The sequence below is a fragment of the Lepidochelys kempii genome, chromosome 2 (assembly GCF_965140285.1).
Source record: "Lepidochelys kempii isolate rLepKem1 chromosome 2, rLepKem1.hap1, whole genome shotgun sequence".
NCBI lineage: Eukaryota > Metazoa > Chordata > Testudines > Cheloniidae > Lepidochelys > Lepidochelys kempii.
In genome coordinates, this window is record NC_136381.1 from 195,633,014 (window position 1) to 195,655,521 (window position 22,508).

At 39.1% G+C, this 22,508-nt stretch overlaps 1 protein-coding gene across 2 annotated transcripts in view; it reads left to right on the forward strand.

Annotated features, from left to right (window-relative positions):
* The window catches only part of OSBPL10 (oxysterol binding protein like 10), a 185,308-nt gene that overhangs the window by 142,455 nt on the left and 20,345 nt on the right, over positions 1–22,508 (forward strand). For both annotated transcript variants that reach the window (XM_073333363.2, XM_073333364.2), the window contains 2 exons: positions 5,044–5,190; positions 15,842–16,325. In XM_073333363.2, coding sequence (XP_073189464.1) covers positions 5,044–5,190; positions 15,842–16,325 — 631 coding nt within the window. The remainder of the gene's footprint in view (positions 1–5,043; positions 5,191–15,841; positions 16,326–22,508) is intronic.

A 22,508-nucleotide genomic window follows, 5' to 3' on the forward strand; every position in this document is an offset into this window, starting at 1 on the left:
CAGTCTACTTATTTGAAGGAATTTTTACTTACTGATTTCATCTCTTAGAAAGGGAATTGATGTTTCTTGACAAAGTCCATTAGTTAAAACATCAATTCCCTGTCTTAACAGATGACCTCTCTAAATGAAACAATCCCCTTTTTAATTAAACTGACTGTTTTAAAAATGATTCTCCTTCAGAAGAGTGCATTTTCATAAGTCTCCTACAATTGAACCTAAAAGATATTAATATTGAGGGAGGCCTAAAAAGTATTTGGTTACTTTGAAATTAAATATTTAAGCTTTAAACCTCAATTAGGACTGCTAGAAATAACCAGGTATTTTTCACGTATCATCTTCTAGAAATTTTTTGGGAAGCTAAGTTCTGTTTACTATCTCATCCCCACTATTGTAAGCTTTGGTTTGCCTTTTTTGAGTTAGGTTAGACCAGGGGTTGTCAAACTTCATTGCACTGAGACCCCTTTCTGACAACAAAAATTACTACACGACCCCATGAAGGGGGACCGAAGCCTGAGATCTCCTGAGCCCCGCTGCCCTGGGTTGTGGGGGACAAAGCTAAAGTCCAAGGGCTTCAGCCCCAGGTTGGGGGGACCTGTAACCTGAGCCCTGCCACTCAGGGCTGAAGCCCCTGGCCCCGGTCGGTGGGGCTTGGGCCTTGGTCCCGGACCACACCAAGTCCAATGCCAGGCTTGGTGACCCCATCATTCACATACTGTACTGTAATTATTTAGAGGAGGTGCCATAATCTTCTGTGCTCAGCTGAATGGTTAATTCTTAGTTTTATACTCCATTGTGTGTGTTTGTTGGAAGATAAAGAATAAAAACCTGATTGGATATTAGTTAACATTTTATTGATGCAACATACTTTTGTTTTGTGGCTGTATGCGCACATGCCCTAGAATCTGGTTATACGGTGACAGCTTCACCAAGTACTTTTTTGGAGAAATTTTGTTTGTGCATTGATTGAAAAAGTCTTTTGTATGTTCAAGGCACTTAATAGGCAATTCACCTACACTTAGGAAACAGTATTTAAAGGATATGACTTATTGCACCAAAGAGGACTGCAGTTCACTTTCTGTAATGAAAATGGCAGCTGGCTGGCTGGGTTTTTAACCTTCATTGGCAAAGAATGAAAAGGAGTAGAAAACTAAAATATTTCCATGGCTGCATTACTGTTCACTCTAGATTAAAGGCTAATATTGACCCACTTTTTTAGAGCAGTTTACAAAGTTAGGGGCTCTTCATTTTTACTGAAAACCGTAGTCTTTCTCTGCATATGTGGTGTGAGTAGGGGCAGGGGTGCTGGAAGAGGAGATGCTGCAGCACCCCCTGGTGTGAAGTGGTTTCCATCATATAGAGGGTTTATAGTTTTGTTCAGTGGCTTTCGGCACTCCCGCTATAAAAATTGTTCTAACGCCACTGAGGGGTTAATATTCTAAAAAAGAATTAGGGAAATGTTAGGGTTTTTTTTAAATATTAAGCATAATATACTAGTTTCACATGACATTGACAATTGTATTGATTATGGAAATCCTCTGTTATTTCTGCAGCGGCCGGTGCACCTGGCCCGGAGGCTGCCCGAGCAGCTCAAGCAGCCCCTGGGCCAGCTGCACCGGCCGCTGCTGGGGCAGTCTCGGGCCACTGTGTTCCCCTCCCCCAGCAGCAGCAGGAGTTTGGGTGGGGGGCTGGGGCGCGGGAAGGGTTGAGGGCTCTGGGTGGCGCTTACCTCGGTGGGTGGGCGGAGACATCCCTCAGCTCCTAGGTGGAGGCTTGGCCAGGCAGCTCTGCACACTGCCTCTGCCTGCAGACATGGCACCCCCCCATCTCCCATTGGCACGGTTAGCTGGCGCTCTTGGTGGAGACAGCACGCAGAGCTGCCTGGCCTCCTCTTTGTCTAGGAGCTAAGGGAGGAGGATGTCGTTGCTTCCAGGGAGGCACAGAGCCAGGCAGGGAGCCTGCTGGCCCCGCCAACCTCTTCTCCCCTCACCAGCGGGGGTCCTGGGCCACGTGCCGCCACTGCCCCCCCTCCAACACCCATGGTGGTCCCAGGCCTCCCCCCCCCGCCCAGCACCCACAGAACCCCCAGGCTCTTCTCCCTCCCCTCCCGATTTAGTCAGGAGTATATATAGTACAAGTCATAGACGAGTCACAGGCCGTGAATTTTTGTTTACTGTCCCTGACCTGTCCATTACTTTTTACTAAAAATACCCATGACTAAAACATAGCCTTAATTATGGACTGTACCTTCAAAGTTGCCCTTAAAAGTGTAGAATCCCAGGTTCAAAAATCTACTCATTCAGCTTAATGATATGCAAGGAAAGAATTCTTGTTCATTTAAAAAAAATACCCTAAATGAGTAGGCAAATATAGTATTACAGTGTTGTACCATTGCACTAAATTGGAACAGAAACAGTAGCCAGTTGGTATTTGGTTAGTAACATTTTTGAATTTATGAAGAATAAAAATCTGAAAACTGTGTGTACCTATAGGAATATATCGTTTTCAAAAGAAAAATAAAATTCTCAGTGTATTCTGTCAGTAATTTAATCTCTTGTCCAGTGTGTCAGTAATTTTTCATTAACTGTTAAGGGTCACATGGCTGTCAGTATTCTATTAGCTGAAAGCTTAGTTACAGCTTTTTGGTGTCACTTGAGAGCTTGTTATCTACTAGTCTGTCAAATGAAAGATAAGTATATTCCTCCTGTGAGGCTGTTGTCTGCCCATGTGTGCTTGGGGAAACTTTAAAAAATAGAAGCAGAAAGCTGCCCCCTGGGATATCCTTCAGGAAACAGCAGCAACATCTTTCCAGTGGGAGTTATTTGCAGTTAAGCCCACAGATCTCAATGTCATGTGACTAGAAATGCAGGCAGCAGATTGACATCAGCACACTCTTTTAAACTCCGTTGAAATTAAAAAAAAAAAGGGGGGGGGTTGGGAAGGGGAGGGGGAGGTTCTGTTGCCTGTTCTTAGTACTACTGATTCCAGCTCTAGCTTGTGCGCCATTAACCAAGCTAGCAGCAAGAGCAGCGGTACTGATAACGGTAGCACAGTACTCTTGATGAGGTCAAGCTGGATGAAAGGCAAGCCTGCTGTAGAAACGTCTACTGTAAGTTCTGAAGGTCCCTCCAGATGAAATTCAGTTATGTACATAACAGCATAGGGCTGCAGCATTCTGCATCTACTATATGCTTATGGAATTAGATCACGTATAGTAAGTGTTGTCAGATTATGTGCTAACATACTGAAACTGAACTTGTCAATCATGCATTAGTTGATTAGTGGTGGGTGGGTTATCCTGCTATACATTTTTCTGAGTGGAGAAAAGTGGTTGTTTTGCCCTTTCAAAAGCTTCCACAGTTGTTAAGGTTACAGCTCACCAGGTTTGGCATTATATAATGTTTTCTAGATGGAGTAGTTACAAAGAGCCTTTTTAATTGCTCTGTGTTCTAGTGGTGTTTCACCAGACGAAATTAACATAACTAATTTGAGTTCAGAGATTTTCTAGTAATGGTTTATATTGGAGGACAGCTGTTGAAACATGCATTCGATTATAAAAAAAAAAGAAAAAAACCTGATCCAAATCATGGAAACATCTATACAGAATAGTGACTAGCCTGTAGAATATTGGTAAATAAGTCTTGCTTTGTGTATGTTAATATTGTAAGTCACATGAGCATTTTTTGGCTCTAACATGATTATAGATGTTCTTCCGAGCAAATTGTTTTAAACCCCAATTCTGTGTACAATAAAAGAACAAGCAGAATGTCAGTTTTTTGTCTTTTGCTTGGAATGTTTAGACTTTGCTGTAAAAATCATCACAGCCTGTCTTTTATAATTCTTTAAAATTATTTATTGATTTGTGTAATAGAGCAACTGTTGCTGCCGCCGTGATATTCTTTCTTTACAAAATTAAATCTATATAAGACACAGCTACACACCAGAGTTAGCAGTAAAGAACCATTGGTGCTGCCTCAAGAAATGTGAACAACTGTCTTGTAAATTTTTCAGCAATGTAAACAAACAAACAAAAAAAGAACTTGTAAAAGCAAACCCAAATAATTCATGTCCTGGCCCTGAAGCTTGTTAGACTCTGGCTCTGATGAACCACCAAGGGGAGTGAATTCCATATTAAAAGAATTGAGTTAAATAATTACCACCCAGATATAGTTAATTAATATATTGCAATTTAAGAGGCAAGAAAGTGTTATGTTTTATTGCAGAATTTACTATACTCCTCCTCCCCCCCACCCCACCCCCCGCCATACGCACACACACACTCTCTGTATACTTTGGAGGGAAGTGGCATACTTTTTCTGTTTTTTTAATCCTTAATTGATATCTGGAAAATGGGCAGATGTACTATTGCTCCTCTGACTTGAACACAAACAAGCTAAATGTTGAACACCATGCCACGAATTCATAGCACTGCAATGAGCAGAAAAATTCACATTAATGTATATACGTCTGATTAGACTCCAATTTACCTCCATTACAGAAAGTTCTTGACTATAAGGGTCAAATTAGCACTGAAAAGCATTTTATTCAAAATTTACTTGATCCATGATTTCCAGAGTTGAGCAATTGGGATGAATGAGGGGATGAATCATGTGAAGGTAGTCCTTAATATTATGATTTCTTAAGATATTTATTTACATGAGTGGTTTAGTAAATTGAAACTCTCTTGAGGATACTGATTCTCAACCGTGCTTGTTACTTAATAGATAAAGAAAAGAACAAGCTTCTGGAGGGGAAGGCATTTTGCTTTTGTATACCTGTATCAGAACTTCTCACAATGTGCCCCTGTTGCTGACTGGAACTACTGCAGTACAAATATTATATAATAATTTATAAATTAATACTTGCTAATAATCACCATTGTTGCCACTGAAACATCAAAGTTGTGGTACAGCCTTAAGTGGATTTTTGTAAGGGGGCCCTCTGGGTGCTCTATGCTATCCCCATTTTTAAGCATGCATAAGTACATGACATATGTTGCTACTTGTTTATCCGGTTGGTGATGCTTGGTGATTGTTTTCATTTTAGCATTCAGCTCCTGAGTTGATCCTGGTTGAAGATGAGATGACAGATACTGAAGATAATGAAGAGGAGGATTTAGGAGTCATGGAAGATCAGCGTAGCATAATTCTTCATCTCATCTCACAGCTCAAACTTGGCATGGATCTAACCAGGGTAGGCACATTACATCTATATTTTTTTTTTTAAGTTGCGCATTCTTTCTTACTAAATCAGTTCTTCCTCCCAGACTATTTTGTTTCAGATCCCAACCTATTCTGCAAACTCTTAACCAATAGTTTTCATAGATTTGCTTCTTTTTAAAAAGCGTGGTCCCATCCCGGGGCAGTATGGAGGGTGATCAGCTTGCTTAAGCAGGCTTTTCGTGTCAAATGACAGCCGCAGGAGCTGCAGACATGAAGGAGAGGAAAAGGTTGGTTGGTTTGTTTGTTTGTAGGCAGTGGTGGAGGAGCTTTACAGATTTGTATTTGTCTTAGAAAATTAGACTCTACTGTGGGCTTCAAAACAAGACCTCACATTCCATTTGGGACAGTGACAGTTTAATCCAAACAAATCTGGAATTGTGGTATAATGTTTCCACAGGGCAGCTCACAGTTTCATTTGACCAAATCTTTTAGTCCCATTATAGTCATCAGAAGCAGAATAGAGGCCATGATAAAATTTCTGTCTTGCTCTTTAAGGCCCTCATTTTGTAAACACTTACACACATGTCCTTAACTATGTTCATAGATGCTGGAACTAGTGGTGCTGGGGGTGCGGGAGCACCCCCTGGTTTGAAGTGGTTTCCATCATACACAGGGTTTACAATGGCTGTCAGTCCACCCACTATAAAAAATTGTTCCAGCACCTATGACTGTGGTGTGAGTAGACTGATTGGACTTGGTATGATTGCTCATGTGAGTAAAGTTTCTCACATGCATAAATGTTTGCAAGGCCAGGGTCTTTATCGCCTTTTCTTACGATTCATTCAGGGCAAAATCTTACGTTCTTTGTACATTCAAAACACCCATGAAAGCAGTGGGTTTATTGGCTGTGCAAGAAATGCAGGATTAGGCCCATAGTCAGTTTCATTTCACCTGCTTCTAAAAAGACAATGTGAACACCGGGAGTTAAAGGCTTTCAATTTATGGAACAAGGAAGATGGGTTTAATTAGTACTTTGGTATCCGATACCTTTGGATCACATGAAAACTTCAGGCAATTTAGTATAACAAAATTATGGCTGGTCAGGACAAAACTACTCTTCTTGTTAGTCATATTACAAAAGATTACATTTGTGTATTCCTTTGTTCTGAAACCATTCAAATAAATGATATATATATATTACTTTACATTATATATATATATAAATAAAGGAATCTTGTTGTAGAGGTGTCACCTGAGAGATTTTCTGTAAGCCCCTGCAGAGTTGGAAAATTTGTAGATAGTTTGAAAATGAGAGCTTCCTTCTGTTAATAATTTTGTATTCCACTCTCTAGTGATTTTATCTCTTGTGGATGCATAGGCATTGAGAGGATTTTTTTTTTTCTTAATGGCATGGAGTGTGCTTACAGAAAGCTTTTTTGTTGTTGTTGCTGTTATCGTCGAAGTGAAATAAGTAAAATTAATTTATTCTGACTTGTTTCCTCCACAAATAAAAGCAGTATGGGAAGATCAGAGAGTTGTGTCTGTATGGTAGAGTAATTATGAAAGAAAGCTCTTCTCAGGGGCATGTGGATATACAAAAAAGCTTTGCTTTGCTTTCCTTTTGTTCTTAGAAACCGAATGTTATTAATTTACTTTATATTATTTTTCTCTGAAATAAAGGATTTGCCCAGTGTGGTCCGTCTTCTCCTCATATACTTGCATATATACCTTCTTCTCCTAAAATGGTTGAAATAATAAGACAAAATAATATGAAAATGACAACTTCACGGTTAAACAGTCATTTAATCCATTGCAAAAATAATATCAGATACCCATACTGCCGGTAATGTTTGTTTGTGAGTGCAACCAAAGTTTCACCACTTCATTTCTGTATTACTTCTATTCTCATTTCTTAGAGGTGAGAGAAACACCCAGGCCTGCATACTATTTGTATTTTTGTTTGTTAGTTTTTGCATTCTTCAGCCTCTTAGGGCTCTTCAACTTTAGTGGTCTGGTAGAAATACTGTAACGTTTCTATCCTGAATTCAGAATGTTACACTAGATCTAGAAGCTTCATAGACCTTCACCATTAACACCTTCTATTTCGCAAACCATTTTCTAGTTTTGGTAACCTATGTGACTTTTATCACCCCACAAAAACACCTGAGGGGCAGTAAAACTATTTCAGTCTAATATATCAAACTATCTTTGAGCTTCTTCGAGATGGCGATGGGGGATTTCTTTTTAAATTTCCAGTCCCTTCGCTGTCTGTGTGCTGCCACACACAACCCCCAAATACAAAATAGTATGAATGAGAGGAACATTAAATTGAGTCTATAGCAAGTGAAACATTACTATCTTGTTTTCTGATCAATCACTTCTCATCCAATGTGAGAATCAAAAAACGTTTTTCCCCCCAAAGGATGATAATTTGTTAGGCTGTGAGTGTGGGTTGTTTGTTTTTTGTAGCAATGTAAATATTCCTAAGTGTGCAAAAATAAATAAATAAAGATCATAAGAATCTATACTCTGACCTTGATCTCCGATCACATTGACAGAGCATTACAGAGGACTATGTGAACTTTGGAGCACATGGATGAATGGCATCCGACCCTAATATTGGTAAATTGTGTGTGTATATAGATGTTTATGCTGAATGAAGAATAAGAAACTTGTTTAGCCACGTCAAGTTCATTTTTAGTGTGAATGATGCATGAATGCGAATAGTAAGAGTATCAGTAAGACCACTGTATTACCATGGCCTAAAAACCTTTTCTAACCATTTGGGAATTTTTAAAAAAGTACTGACTGGTTGGTTGGTTTTATTTATTTTTAAAAATTGTCTAGATTGCTGACTAATACAGGGAGGCAACCTTTAGCCTGTATAGAAACAAAGCCTAGTTTATTTGGTGACCGTACTTACTTCATTTTTAACCGTTCCTCTAAAAGTCAGATCCCAGATAACTTTGATACTGGTCAGCTTTTGGGTCTGCAGGAGCTAGCTGTGACAGAGAGGATGTTAAAATCAAAAGATGTTTGAAATTACTTCAGTTTAGTTTTAAGTGTTTTTGAATTTCTCAGTGCCTACTCCACCAGGGCTTTTTCTTCAGTTGCTTTCATAAAGTAGAAATTGTTGTACGATACATACGTGGCCAAAGAGTGCTCTTCTGAGCACTTAGTGGCAATTGCTCCTGAAAGACTTTATCATAAAATTCATGAGCCATATAAAAGAAAACAGCATCTTTTCCCTTTCCTAAGGACTGGTTTCTTATGTTGGCATATTAGCATTGGCTACATACAAACTGACTCAAGTTTCCTAAGGAGAGAATAGCAGCACTTTAATGTTGCAGAGGTGCTCGCTGCTGGAAGGAGATGTGCGGCCACATTTCATATTGAAGGATTATATTGCACTTGCTGTTTTGACTTGACATCACTGATTTCATCAGGTTTTGCTACAGCAGGCTCCTGCACTCACATGGACTTCCACCGCAATCAGAGGCGCCGCGTGTGGGTCCATGGCTCTGCATTAGTAGATCACAGCGTAGCACTGAGGCTTTAGCTGGATCAAGGTTTTTAGGCTGCACTTTAACGAGCTTTTTAAAGTAGATTTATTGTGCAAATAATTTTTGAAATTTGTTCATTCTTTGGCTTTTAATGAAATTACTATTAGCCTAATACTTTTTCTGTCCTGTAATTTGGATAGCTGTGTTATTGGTCACACGCATTCCATCAGACAGATCAATTGGGACAACTTGGGATACTATTCCTGAGGTGCCTGGTATCCTCTCCTCTCTTCCCAGTTTTTTTGCTATCCTAGAAGTAAATGGCTGACGACATATACAGCAACAAAGTCATGCCATAACCCAGAAGAGAAGAAATAAATCCATTCATCAGAAATGGACATGGTAGTTTATTTTCCCACGTTACAAAACTTTTTGCTTATTTTTCAAATGACATCTGGCTTGAAAGCTTAACACTGGGATGCAAATGTACCCTATTTTTACTCCCACAATGACGTCTTTGAATAGTAGAATGCTTCTGTCCATCTTAAAACAGTGAATTGTCAGGGAGTGGCTCTGTCAGATACTCCCTTCGCCCTTCAGTAGAATGGCAGCCCAACTCTCTTGCCTCACAGCAAAGTGGATAAGTATAAATCATGTTAATTAAAAAAACTCCCATTTTTATTTAAAGCAAATGGTTTAATATTAATTAAATACAGGCTTTTAAAAAAATCTATTTAAAATTAAATGTGAAATTATGGCAATTTATGTTAAGGCCTAAATGTATTATAATCTGTAAAAATCATTTAAATGAAAAAAATATTAATCTGTACATGTTTGCTTTGAAGTTTTAAAGAAAGTCAAACCACTGAACTAGGAGATGTCACTGGCTAAGCAGCTGGAACCAGAGTATGCTGAAGTGTTAAACCAGCTTTTGACAGCAATAGCTTTTCCTGTAGGCAAGGGGATGCCTTCTTGTCCGGCTGTACCGAAAGGAGGACAGGAGACACCTGATATGGTTTTAATCAGGCTGCAACTTTATTATTAGATGTCTGGGACTACCCAGCAGATAAAAGTGTACTGTGCAGGTAACCCCATGATCATTTCAATAACTACCTTGGGGTTTATGCCAGCCTCCCCTTTTTCCATCTTGGTCCCCAGCCAACCCATGTGGTTACGGGGGTTAAGGTGGGCTATAAAGGAAGGGGGGGGGGTTGGCTCCTGCCATGCCAGTTACAGGAGTCCTGAACACCCTCTCACCCGCCCCTGTTCTGCTCCTTTAACAAACATCTCCTTTTTAAGTCCTTCACTAACATCTCCTTTTTAAGTCCTTCCATTTATCTGGTCACTGTATCCCTTCTCTGGGGAGTTCCTGCACTGGACTGCTGCCCTACACTTACTGAATGAGTTGTGAACACATAGCCTAACTCCCTTCCCTACTCACTATAGCAAAGTCCTCCCTGAACCAGCTGTGGGGAAGGTGAACACCCCCCCCCCCCCCACACACACACACACACTTCACCTAGGCCAATCTAGTGGTGAGGGAAAAATTCCTTTCCAGCCCCCTGAGGACGGAGCGGGTAGCACGATGCCCACTGCAGGAGCTGACCAAACCTGGTATTTTGCCACTTCCAGAGGAAGTGGGGATGGGGACTGCTCCACCTGGTCTGGGGAAAAGGGGCTTCTCCTGCCAGGCTTGCTCCTTTTCAACTCCCCAGCCCTTCCTGTCTCTGGGGATGAGTCAGCGTTGCCATGCTTACCCGCTCCCTTTTCCAGTGGTTTCTGAGCCCCTCTCTTACCCCCACATCCGTAAAGCACTATTCTCCTTCTCCTGGCAAGCTGGACAATGCCCCCCAGGCTTAAGGTGCGGTGCGCTCATTCATTTCAGTTTGTTCAACGACTTCAACTCAGACTAGTTCATCATAAGTTAAGAAACCAATCGGCAGTAGAAAAAGCAGGAATGTTTATTTTCATCTTCCAGTCTGTGAATGAAAACCAAGTGTGAGAGGATGGGATCTACTAGTTCCAAAATCTTGAAGGAGATCCTAACCAGAAATAATCGGTTCAATTCATTAATGGCAGATAATACTGCCTTTGTTTAATAAATCAGTTTTAAATGCAAAAATGTTTTGTAAATCTTTTGTTAAACCTTTTTCTTTATGTATCCAGCATATTTAAGGTAGTTTTATTTAACTAATAAAAAGCTGTCTTTTCTCCATTTGTAACTGAATTTGAATTTCTATTTAAATAGAGCATGGCACAAATAAATAAGAGATGCATTGATTACCATTCTAACATAATAAGTGTCTAAAGAAAGAATCTAAATAATTGAAGTTAAGCTATGTAATTGCTTAAATAAATATGTGTAGTATTCTTCTACTTAGGGGAAAAAAAGCACCAAATTTACAGTAAATGCTATTTTTTAGTTGTAAATCAATGTTTTTATTGTTAACAACCAATGAAAATCAACCTTTATTTAGGAAAATAACTAAAAAGTACAAATGCAAAATAAGATTAGAATTGATTATTTAAATTAATGTTTTCAGTGTTATAGCCATGTTGGTCTCAATATATTTAAATAAGTATACTCTGCCCCCACAGCAAACAATGACAAAGGAAATAAATACTTCTGGTCCTAAGAAGTCGCACACTTACTTTCTCCAACTGGCACTTGGATCTAGTGGCGGTTTGAAACAAATCTTTTAAAGGATTATGGTCACGGCTACCCTGAAATGGCATTAAGTGTAGATGGTTTCATAAAATCCTGTAGAGGCAAATTATAATCCTATTCTGAGTCCGTCCACTCTCCCCCATCCTCAAGGAGGAAAGCAGAACACCTATTAGACTGCTTTCTTCTAATTGTGAAACCCCAAGGGGTAGCAAGAACTGCCATTCCTCTAGGGCTTTGACTAGTGGATTATTTAGTGCAGACGATTTATGCTACCTGAGCATGCAATCCACAAAGGTACTCATTCTATTTAAATTTATTTGCAATTTTTTATTTGTCAGGGTCCCCCAAAGTGAAAAAAGAAGAGACAGCCTTACCCTTTTATGCAAATACAAAAATGTCTGGAGTGCAATGGATGGCTCCAGTTACAAGTGTAAATCTTCTCATTCCTAATTCTGTACAAATTTCTGGGCCGTGCATTGTGTTAAGCTGTGGAATTGTCTCCCAGGAAAGGGGAGAAAACTGTCGCTTTAGTTAGCGCATGGATAACTAGTATATATGGAGAATGTTCCTGCACTGGCAGGGAAATACAGTAGTTTTTTCACAACTCCTATATGTTTCTGTGGAAAAACTGTATAAACTGGCTAATTTCTGAGAATGAGGGTCAACTCCAAAAATTGATCAGAATCTTTTGGACTGTTTATATTCGTGCATGGTGGTGTTAAATACAAAAGTATACAGTATATAGTTTCAATGTTCAAGAGAACATTGTACAGATATTTTTTAGAACTCTTGAAAGTTACATAGATTTAAAACCCAATGAAATCACTCGGTGAAAGCTCAAAAACTTGAATCATTTTCCACTGCAGAGATTTCATTTTTGAAACTATTTAGTTATTTTGTTGTTAGCTGTGGAGCCTTTTTTGTTATATGGGAATTGAAATCTTTTCTTGTAAACTGCTGGGTGTTTTTTAAGTTATAAGTTTGTTAGAATTCTATCTCTCAAATTTTTTAATCAGCAGTTGAAATTATAGTGAAAGCATTGAGTATTTTTAATGCCTATTTAAGCAGTTATGCTGGCAGCTGGCTCCAGAGGATAAATCCAGCAGTAGAGAACATGGAAATGAACCCCAAGATGTTGACAAGCAAGCTCGGGGGATGAAATCTTTTCAGCTTTAAAATGTAATCACAAAATCAGCAACATCTTAAATGTGTTCCTTCATTTCCCCCCTACTCTCCAACCCCTGATTTGTGCAAATAAATGTTGTTCTTGTCAGATGCGGCCACTTGGGCAAAAGGGAAGAATTGGTTTACCAAAAGGATGGCTTTGCAGTCCTCCTCTCCTCCTTGAAGTCGACATAATGAATACATTGTTGAACTATCGCTAACTTTCTGTGGATGATAGAACATGAAACCCATTTTTTTTTAAAGGCTATCAACCTCCTTTTGATGCACACACTTTTTGAGATGTACAGCTAAAGATTTTTTTTAATATAGTAAATCTAAGTCACTGAAGCAGGTAGCAACTGTGATGAATTGCTATTTGAATTATACCAGACAATAAATATTTGGGCTGAAAGTGAATGTTTTAAAATGTTAATTATTTTTCATCTGTGAAACCAGTTTTGATATGATTTGTGATGATCTTCTCCCACTACTCTTCAAAGCTGGAATCAAACTTAAAAAGCAACAAAATATCCACCGCTATTTGTTTTAGTTATTGAATTGTTTTGTATAAGTAAGCCAATACAATGTAAGGTGTGGGTTATGCAGCTTCAGCAGGGCTGCATGCAGAGATCCAAACACATGCAACAGATTGCAGGATTGGGGCTTAAGTCCAGTAGGAGATGCATTGCTGATAGAGAGTCCCCAAGAGTGTACAGACCCAGAAGACAAATGTACCATCAGTTCTGCATGATATATTTAAAACAGCCAAAAATGATGAGGGGATCCATAAAAGATACAGTACAGCCCACAATATTAATACATTAGCAGAGCCCTTTAAATCAGTAAAAAGAAAAGGAGTACTTGTGGCACCTTAGAGACTAACCAATTTATTTGAGCATGAGCTTTTGTGAGCTACAGCTCACTTCATCAGATGCATGCCGTGGAAACTGCAGCAGACTTTATTTATACACAGAGAATATGAAAAAATACCTCCTCCCACCCCACTGTCCTGCTGGTAATAGCTTATCTAAAGTGATCATCAGGTGGGCCATTTCCAGCACAAATCCAGGTTTTCTCACCCTCCACCCCCCCCACACAAATTCACTCTCCTGCTGGTGATAGCCCATCCAAAGTGACAACTCTTTACACAATGTGCATGATAATAAAGTTGGGCCATTTCCTGCACAAATCCAGGTTCTCTCACCCCCTCACCCCCCTCCCAAAAACCACACACACAAACTCACTATCCTGCTGGTAATAGCTCATCCAAAGTGACCATTCTCCCTACAATGTGCATAATTAAGGTGGGCCATTTCCAGCACAAATCCAGGTTTTCTCACATCCCTCCCACCCCCATACACACACAAACTCACTCTCCTGCTGGTAATAGCTGGTAATTACCAGCAGGAGAGTGAGTTTGTGTGTGTATGGGGGTGGGAGGGATGTGAGAAAACCTGGATTTGTGCTGGAAATGGCCCACCTTAATTATGCACATTGTAGGGAGAATGGTCACTTTGGATGAGCTATTACCAGCAGGATAGTGAGTTTGTGTGTGTGGTTTTTGGGAGGGGGGTGAGGGGGTGAGAGAACCTGGATTTGTGCAGGAAATGGCCCAACTTTATTATCATGCACATTGTGTAAAGAGTTGTCACTTTGGATGGGCTATCACCAGCAGGAGAGTGAATTTGTGTGTGGGGGGGTGGAGGGTGAGAAAACCTGGATTTGTGCTGGAAATGGCCCACCTGATGATCACTTTAGATAAGCTATTACCAGCAGGACAGTGGGGTGGGAGGAGGTATTTTTTCATATTCTCTGTGTATAAATAAAGTCTGCTGCAGTTTCCACGGCATGCATCTGATGAAGTGAGCTGTAGCTCACGAAAGCTCATGCTCAAATAAATTAGTTAGTCTCTAAGGTGCCACAAGTACTCCTTTTCTTTTTGCGAATACAGACTAACACGGCTGTTACTCTGAAACCTTTAAATCAGCGTAGCTGTCTCCCTTCTTCTTGGATATGAACAGTAACTTTGCAACAATACCAGTCCCTGTCTGCCTGAAGAGCAGCTGTTCTGATTCACTTATGAAACACTGATCAATGGTAGAGTAGCATATGGCAGAATGGGTTTGGGTCATTGAGAGAATCCATTCAAAGAAATATTTGTGGGTTAATTGTAATTTTATAATTTGAATGGAAATAAATACGTGATAGCTTCCATTATCTTTACTCACTAAAAAGGCTTAAACTGTGCATTAGTCTGATTTTATAACAGTGAGGGGAGTGGCAAGGTTCCTTACATTCAAGATGGGGATGGTATCACTCTGAACTTGCCTGATTCTTGGAGCAGGGCAGAAGGATGAACTGAAAAGGGGTATGATGGAGAAAGGAGGAAACGCAAAGGAGAGGAAAGTTGAAATTCATTTGCCAGAATGAGTGTAGAAAGGAGGCCACAAGTGTATTTACTTGGGAGTATTCCCAGGGATCATCAATACTCATTCTACCGCAGCCTGGCTCCTGATTTGCCTGTGGCTCCAAACATATTCCCTGTCAGTGATGGTAGATAGTGGAAAAGTGTCTCTCTAAGTGACAAGGACAGATCTGGCACTTCCAGTTCCCTTTAAGTCATGTAGATAATACATTGTATGTCTCCCCTGTGAGCTGTAACTCCTCACTAGTTTCGCTCCTGTGGTCCTGTGTAGAGGAGGAAGACATTATTCTGTGTTCCACAGACCTCTGCTGCCCTTCAGTGCATCGGAATAGTTTTCAGTAAAACTATTATTGACAAAACAAAATTACTCTTTCAGCCAATGTTAATTAGATGATTTTGTGCTCTCACTAACCATTTGGAAACGGGGGCACATTTATTTATATAAGCATCCTCTGAAATGTTCAGTAGGCTGCGAGTCTGCGAAGGTGTTTTTTTTTTTTTTTTTTTTTTTTTTGAGGTTTAATAATAATTCAGCTCAAGTTTGTGTGGTGTTAGAATTAAATTAACTTGTACCAGACTGTTTTCACATTCTCAAACAATGAAGGCTTCTAAGAACAGTGGGTTGTTTATTAGCTGACCAGAGAGAAAGGGGAAATAGTGGATCCATGTCACTGGATCTGCCATTGAGAACTGTAATGACATAGGAAGCAGCTTGTACAGTTATCAAGACTGCTAATTTTTCCTTGATTCATTATTTATACTGTATTCCAAGAGAAATTGCTCTCTGGCTCGGGGGGGGGGGGGGGGGGAAACAGCTATCATGAAGCTTGGCTCAGCTAAAATTGCAGTTGTCATAACTGTTTACTATCACTGTAGTATAATCATGGGGAATCATACCTGCCTTTGTCTGCTTTGAATACAGGTGGTGCTTCCAACATTTATTTTGGAGAAAAGATCTCTGCTGGAGATGTATGCAAATTTCATGGCGCATCCAGACCTGTTTTTGTCAATTGCAGCTGGAGCCACTCCTGAGGAAAGAATTATTTGCTTTGTGGAGTATTATCTAACAGCCTTTCATGAAGGCCGAAAGGGAGCAGTTGCCAAGAAACCCTATAATCCAATAATTGGTGAATCATTTCATTGCTCATGGGATGTGCCTAAAGACAAAGTGAAATCATTCAGAACTAACAGTGCCTCTGTAGTTTCTAAGGACCAAACCAAGGAATTTGGCCAGGACCAATCAGAGTGCTACAAGCTGAGGTTTGTAGCTGAACAAGTATCCCATCACCCACCAGTATCATGCTTTTACTGTGAATGCAAGGAGAAGAGAATGTGTGTGAACACCCATGTATGGACCAAAAGCAAGTTCATGGGAATGTCAATAGGTGTTTCTATGGTAGGTGAAGGTAAGAAATATGCTTTGCTTTATTTTTGGGAGGGTGTTAGTGTCAACATCCCACAGAAAATCATAGATGAAGGTATTTTTTTTTTTTTTTAACTCCAGTAAGGTTAAAAAAACCAACAACCCTGCATCTTAATCTTGCTATTTGTTGCTTTCATTAATTTTAGATTTAAAATAATGGAACTTGTGTTTGAGAATATTGTCCAGTTTTTATTTAGTTTTAGTATACATATATCTTGTATAATATATGTACCTTTATTTTTATAAGACTTATTAAAATCTACAGTTTAGAAATTGTCACATTGTACTTGCTAAAATATAATGACAGCTTTACTTAAGTACCTTACAGTAACAATTGTATCAGCTAAACAAATAATCGTCTTTAGAGTTAGTATCTAATTCAGTATCGGAAACTACTGTAAACTATTTTCAGAAGAATATAGAATAATTATATATTTTCAGTTAAGCCTTTTCATCTGCTTTTACCTGGGTTCTGTTAGATGAAGAAATACATTTTAAATAAGTCTTACTCGGCTATAGTACCTTTTCAGTCTTTCTGGCAAGTCATACAGATGAGGCCACCATCACATTGTATTGTTGATTTGCAATAGAACCAACATATTTGCCTGTTCAGTGATAAATCCATTGATCAAAATGATTAATAAATATAGAAAACATTATCAAATTATAAGTCATTTATGTATGCTCTGGATTGACAAGTACCACTTGGATCATTATCATCATTAATGTGGAATCTGCGTAACTGAAAGTTTTTAAGGACAGGTTAGACAAAGGACAGGTTAGCCAGGGATCGTCTAATCAATACTTAGTCCTGCCTTAGTGCAGGGGGCTGGACTAGATGATCTATCGAGATCCCTTCCAGTCCTAAATGTCTATGATTCTATGAATTATTTAAACAAAAAATATGTATTGCAGCATCTTGGTGAATCCTCTTGCTACTCAGGATTATTCTGTTTGTACAGCGCTTAGCATAATGGGGTCCTGGATCACAACTAGAGCTCCTGGGTACTACAGTACTACAAATAAATGTTGTCTACATGTATTTTCTAGTGTTTTGTCCCAGATAAATTTAAAATTTTGGTCCTAGTTAACCGCCAAGTAGAGGGATAAGGAGAACTAATAACAAATAATTGTTTTTTGTCATCACTGCATTAGGTAAGTATTGCTGAGATATTAAGAAATGTACTAACAAGGTAGATGCAGGTAGTGATGGACTTTGGTAAGTGATTGTCCAAAGAAATTATTAACTAGTGACTTCACAGCTACAATAGGAGTAGCAAAGTATCAGTGAAATAAAGAACAAAATCAAATAATAGAAAAGTGGTACAATAACCTCTTTCTTAATGTTATTACTTTTCAGTTGTTTAGTTATTGCAAAACGGAACAGTCTTGAAACAAATGTTAATGCTTTTAAGACTCTTGGAGTCTAAATCCTACAATAATACTTCTGTTTCACGTTTTTTTTTTCTGTTTCATGCAATGTGATACTATTAGGTTGACCAGATAGTAAGTGTGAAAATTCGAGACAGGGGCTGGGGGTAATAGGTGCCCATGGAAGAAAAAGCTCCAAAAATCGGGACTGTCCCCATAAAATCGGGACATGTGGTCACCCTAGATACTACATCAGACACATTGCTTTTTACATTGCAACATATAAGGTAATGGGAGTCAGGTTTCCAATAGCTCGGTAATGGGGTGAAGTAGGGCGGGAGGGTGTGAGTTACTAGAACCAATGGATCTTCAGTGACTTTATTTCTTCATTTTTTCCTTTTGTTATAAATTATTTTTCATAGTGGAAGGGGAGTGTTCAATGAAACTTCAGGTTTGTCTATATGGGGATGCTCAGGAAAATTAATCTGAATTAATTAAAGGTATGACGGTGAAGTGGCTTAGTTAAACTGCATTAAACCCCTGTGTGGAGAGAGACTCATTCAGAATTAAAATGGCCTTGAAGTGAATTAAGCTATACCGAATTAAGGCCATTTTAATTTGCAGGGGTTTAATGCACAGGGGTTTAATACAGTTTAACTAACTGCTTTAAATTCACACCTCTGAGTTAATTTGGATTAACTTTCCTGAGTGTCAGTGTAGGCACACCCTTCATTTCTGAGTTAAATACTAATGAAAACACCTGTGATAAATCATACAGTAGGTCAGAAGATTTAACCTACTTGCTGTCAGCGCACAGGGTGCTCTCAGGATTTGGGGTGGCTGGCAGGGGGTCTGTTGAAATCTCCCAGAAGTTCCAGACTTACAACATTAGGAGGCCACCTGATGTGCTGAGATACTACTGAGCCCACCTGTTATGCTAATTTGGGCACCCTTTTTACCTGTCTTGCTGAGTCAGGCTATTAAGCCTGCAGAACAAAACAGACAAGGAGATCAGTTCTGGGAAGGCTCATCTTAAAGGTCTTGTCACAGCACTCAGGTGTCCACCTCCCTTGGAGTGCAGACCCAAAGATATATTATGAAATTGGCCTCCTCCCTCAATGTGGAGGAAGGTATATACAACTTCTTGCCCCCGCATCCCCAGTTAGAAATTACAGAAACTGGGTTTAATAATAAACCAAACAAATTTTATTAACTATAAAAGGCAGATTTTAAGTGGTAAAAGGGGTAACAAACAGAACAAATCAGATTACTAAGCAAATGAAATCAAAAATGCAAACTAATCTAGTTTCACAAAGGAAATTGGTTACAAATAGTATTTCTCACCCTAGATATTGTTTCAGGCAGGTTGCAAAGTTTCTGTGGTTCAGAGTTCCAGTTATATTCCTTTTTTCAGACTGGACCCCTGTCTCAGTCTGGACTCCCCCCCGCCTTCCCTTCAGGGGGCTTTTGCAGTCTTTCTTCTTGGCAGACAGGCCATGGAGAGGAGTCGTCCTGCTTGCCTTCCTCCCTATGCTTAAATAGGATTGACATAAGGTGGGAATCCCTTGTTTCCCAAACTTGACCCCCCTTCCCTTCCAGTGGAAAGTTACAAGAAGTCCCAGGTAATGTTTAGTATCAGTTGACAAGACCACCTGACTCTGTAGGATTACAGCATCCATGAGTCCCTTTCTGCAGTCCATTATACCCGCTGATGGGCCATGAGCTCTGTCTGGCTTTTCCATTGTTGTACCTGAAGTGTTAGCAGTGGGCTTCACCCAAAGTAAAATAGCTGAAATACGGATACATAGTCAATATTCCTAACTTCAGATACAGAAATGATACAGGCATACAAATTGGATAATTACATTCAGTAAATCATAACCTTTCCAATGATATCTCACATAACTGAGCTATACTTTATGCAAGATGGGTTATGTCATATTCATATCATAAGCATATTTTCATAAAGAATATGGAATGAAACATCACATGTGCATTAACAGATATTTTAAAAAGTTATGGCGTGTGTGTGTGTGTTGTCCTTGAACTTCTGCTTGACTATTAGGAGTTTTAGATTCTGCAGTATGTTATTGGAAAGGTAATTCCCCTGTATTTTCAATAAGGTCTCAAATTTGACCTATGTCTGTATTTTGAATAGTTTTAAGTTAATACACAGGTTTCTCCACAGGTACTGAATATACTAAATTTAGAGAAGGTTTTTTTCAGTGTATGGAAGCATCTATTTCAGATAGTGCACTGGACAGTTGAAATAATTTTGCTGTACTTCAAGATTCAGACAGTTGTACAGTGGATAGCAAACATAATCTTGCTGTATTTAACAGAACAATTGTATTTCATCCTGTAACTATGTTATGACCTGTGCGTTGAAGAACACATAAAACCAGGATGTATTTAACAACCTTGTTTCTGAGCACGTAGTGACTATTTTTGTTGGTGACTGCCGAGAGATTTGTTGCACTGCTGTTGCCTATTTGCATAGTGTATAATGAATTCTTGGAACTAGATTGTGTCAGGAATACATTGATAATATTCCCGTGGTTATTGTGAAACCTCTTCCTTGCAGTTCATCACAATAATAATGTTGTGGGGGGCAAGGGTGTTTCATTACTTTTTTTAAAAACAAGAATAAGTCTGTATGTTGAAGAAGAATAATATGGAAATATAGAAGCTTCTTTATGAATTTAAATAATTGTGAGGTTTAATGACATAAGATCCCTTCATACAAATGCTGTAGATCAGTATTTTGACTCTACAACATCCAGTCTGGAGATGACAAAGGCCATCCAGTGTTGTGGTGGTGTTTTTTTTGGTCTTGTTTCTTTGTTCCATGTAAATATCAACCAGATGAGTCGAACACATGAAGTGATAGAAATCAGCATGCAAGAGGTGATGTTGTTGGAAATCCATGTGCACAGTTGCTTTCTGTCCTATCCCATCGTCTCTGAATGTGGTTTACAAGTGAAATGAGGTGTCTCAGCTTTCACCTAGAAAGTGCTTTACCTGATGAAACCATTGTACACTGTAGCCAGTTTAGCAGTTTCCTTACCTAAAAGGTCATTCTGAATGAGAGTAGCAGGGGTGCATTGCAAATAAAAATTGATGTTTCAACAATGCCACGCTCTGGTGGTTAATAACTGATGTTTTAATGGAAATTAAAAAGAGGATGTGTTGAAATAGAATGGCATTGGGATTTAAATTTACAAGGATAGGGGGAGCAAAAGTAACCATTCCTTACATTATACAGTTTTATACGTTGCAAAGAGCCACCAAAACAGACATTGCGGTGGGCAGAAAATCTTTGCATGGTTTAGTGAAAAGGCAATGTTTAATGCATGTCTAGTATAGAACCATTGAGGTTCCTTTCTTACTGTGATGTATTGTTTTGTTGCAAGACAGCAAAATTCATGAAGATGCAGAATTCATAGCCCTGTGAATTAGGCTTAACAGTTAATTTTACAAAGAATATCGAGTTGAAACTTTTGTTGTGGGTTGTAGGTTTCTTTGTTTTACGTTATCAGATGGCTGCTAACTTTTAAAAAAACGGTGTGTATATTTTTAGGTGATAACTTTAAAAATTGGAAAGGAAGCTTTAAAACTTGGGAAGGATTTGGTACGAGGGATGTTACACCTTTTTCTGAGGGAATACGGCTAATAGCAGTGAATGAATAATCTGTTGTGGGTTTTGCAGCTCATGGAATGCATACTTCCATGGGAGCAAATTACTCTTAATTTAGCAGGATGGTGGGGTTTTTATAGTTAAATGTTTCAGACAGCTGGAGTTAGCTTAAAAATTAGTAGTAGTTTAGCAGTAGTAGTAGTAATTTTGTATTTACAATATATTTTATCCAAGGATTTCAGAGCTCTTTCCTTTTTCCATCTAGCCCAATATCCTGTTTTTTGACAGCGGTCATGGCCAGTCCTTCAAAGGGAAGGAACAGAACAGGGCAATTTTTGAGTGATCCATTCCCTGTCATCCAGTCCCGGCTTCTGGCAGTCAGAATCTTAGGGATGCCCGGACAAGGGGTTGCGTCTCTGACCATTTTGGCTAATTGCCATTGATGGACCTATCCTCCATTAACTTACCTAATTCTCTCTTGAACCCAGTTATATTTCTGCCCTTCACAACATCTCATGGCAATGAGTTCCACAGGTTGACTGTGTGTTGTGTTTGTTTTAAATTTGTTGTCTGTTAACTTCATCAGGTGACCCATATTTCTTGTGTTATGTAAAGGGGTAAATAACACTACCTTATTCACTTTCTCCACACCATTCATGATCTTATAGACCTCTCTCAGATCTCCTCTTAGTTGTCTCTTTTCTAAATTGAACAATCCCACTCTTGTTAATCTCTCCTCATATGGAAGCTGTTCCATACCCTAATCATTTTTGTTGGCCTTCTCTGTGCTTTTTCCAATTCTGATATATTTTAGGTAGAGCTCCTCAAGGATTGTCAAACAAACAATGTAGCACAAATGATTTAAACACTCATGAGACCATCGGAGTGAGATTCTAGTGTGCCACTATTTCATGATTTCACTGTGTGAATCATTGAAGCTGTTGATGTACTGCAGTCATCTATGCCTTAATCAGAACAAACGTTTAGTCCCCGTCGAACAGATGTGATGAATAACACAGATGAAGTGAGAGGAGCCTGTTACATTAGGAAACTGCTCTAGGCCATCGATGACCCCGAATGATTTGTTGTTCATATTGATCCCTGAGCAAACAGAGGAAAGCATTAAATTGCACATGTCTCTTCTGCAGTTAATTATTG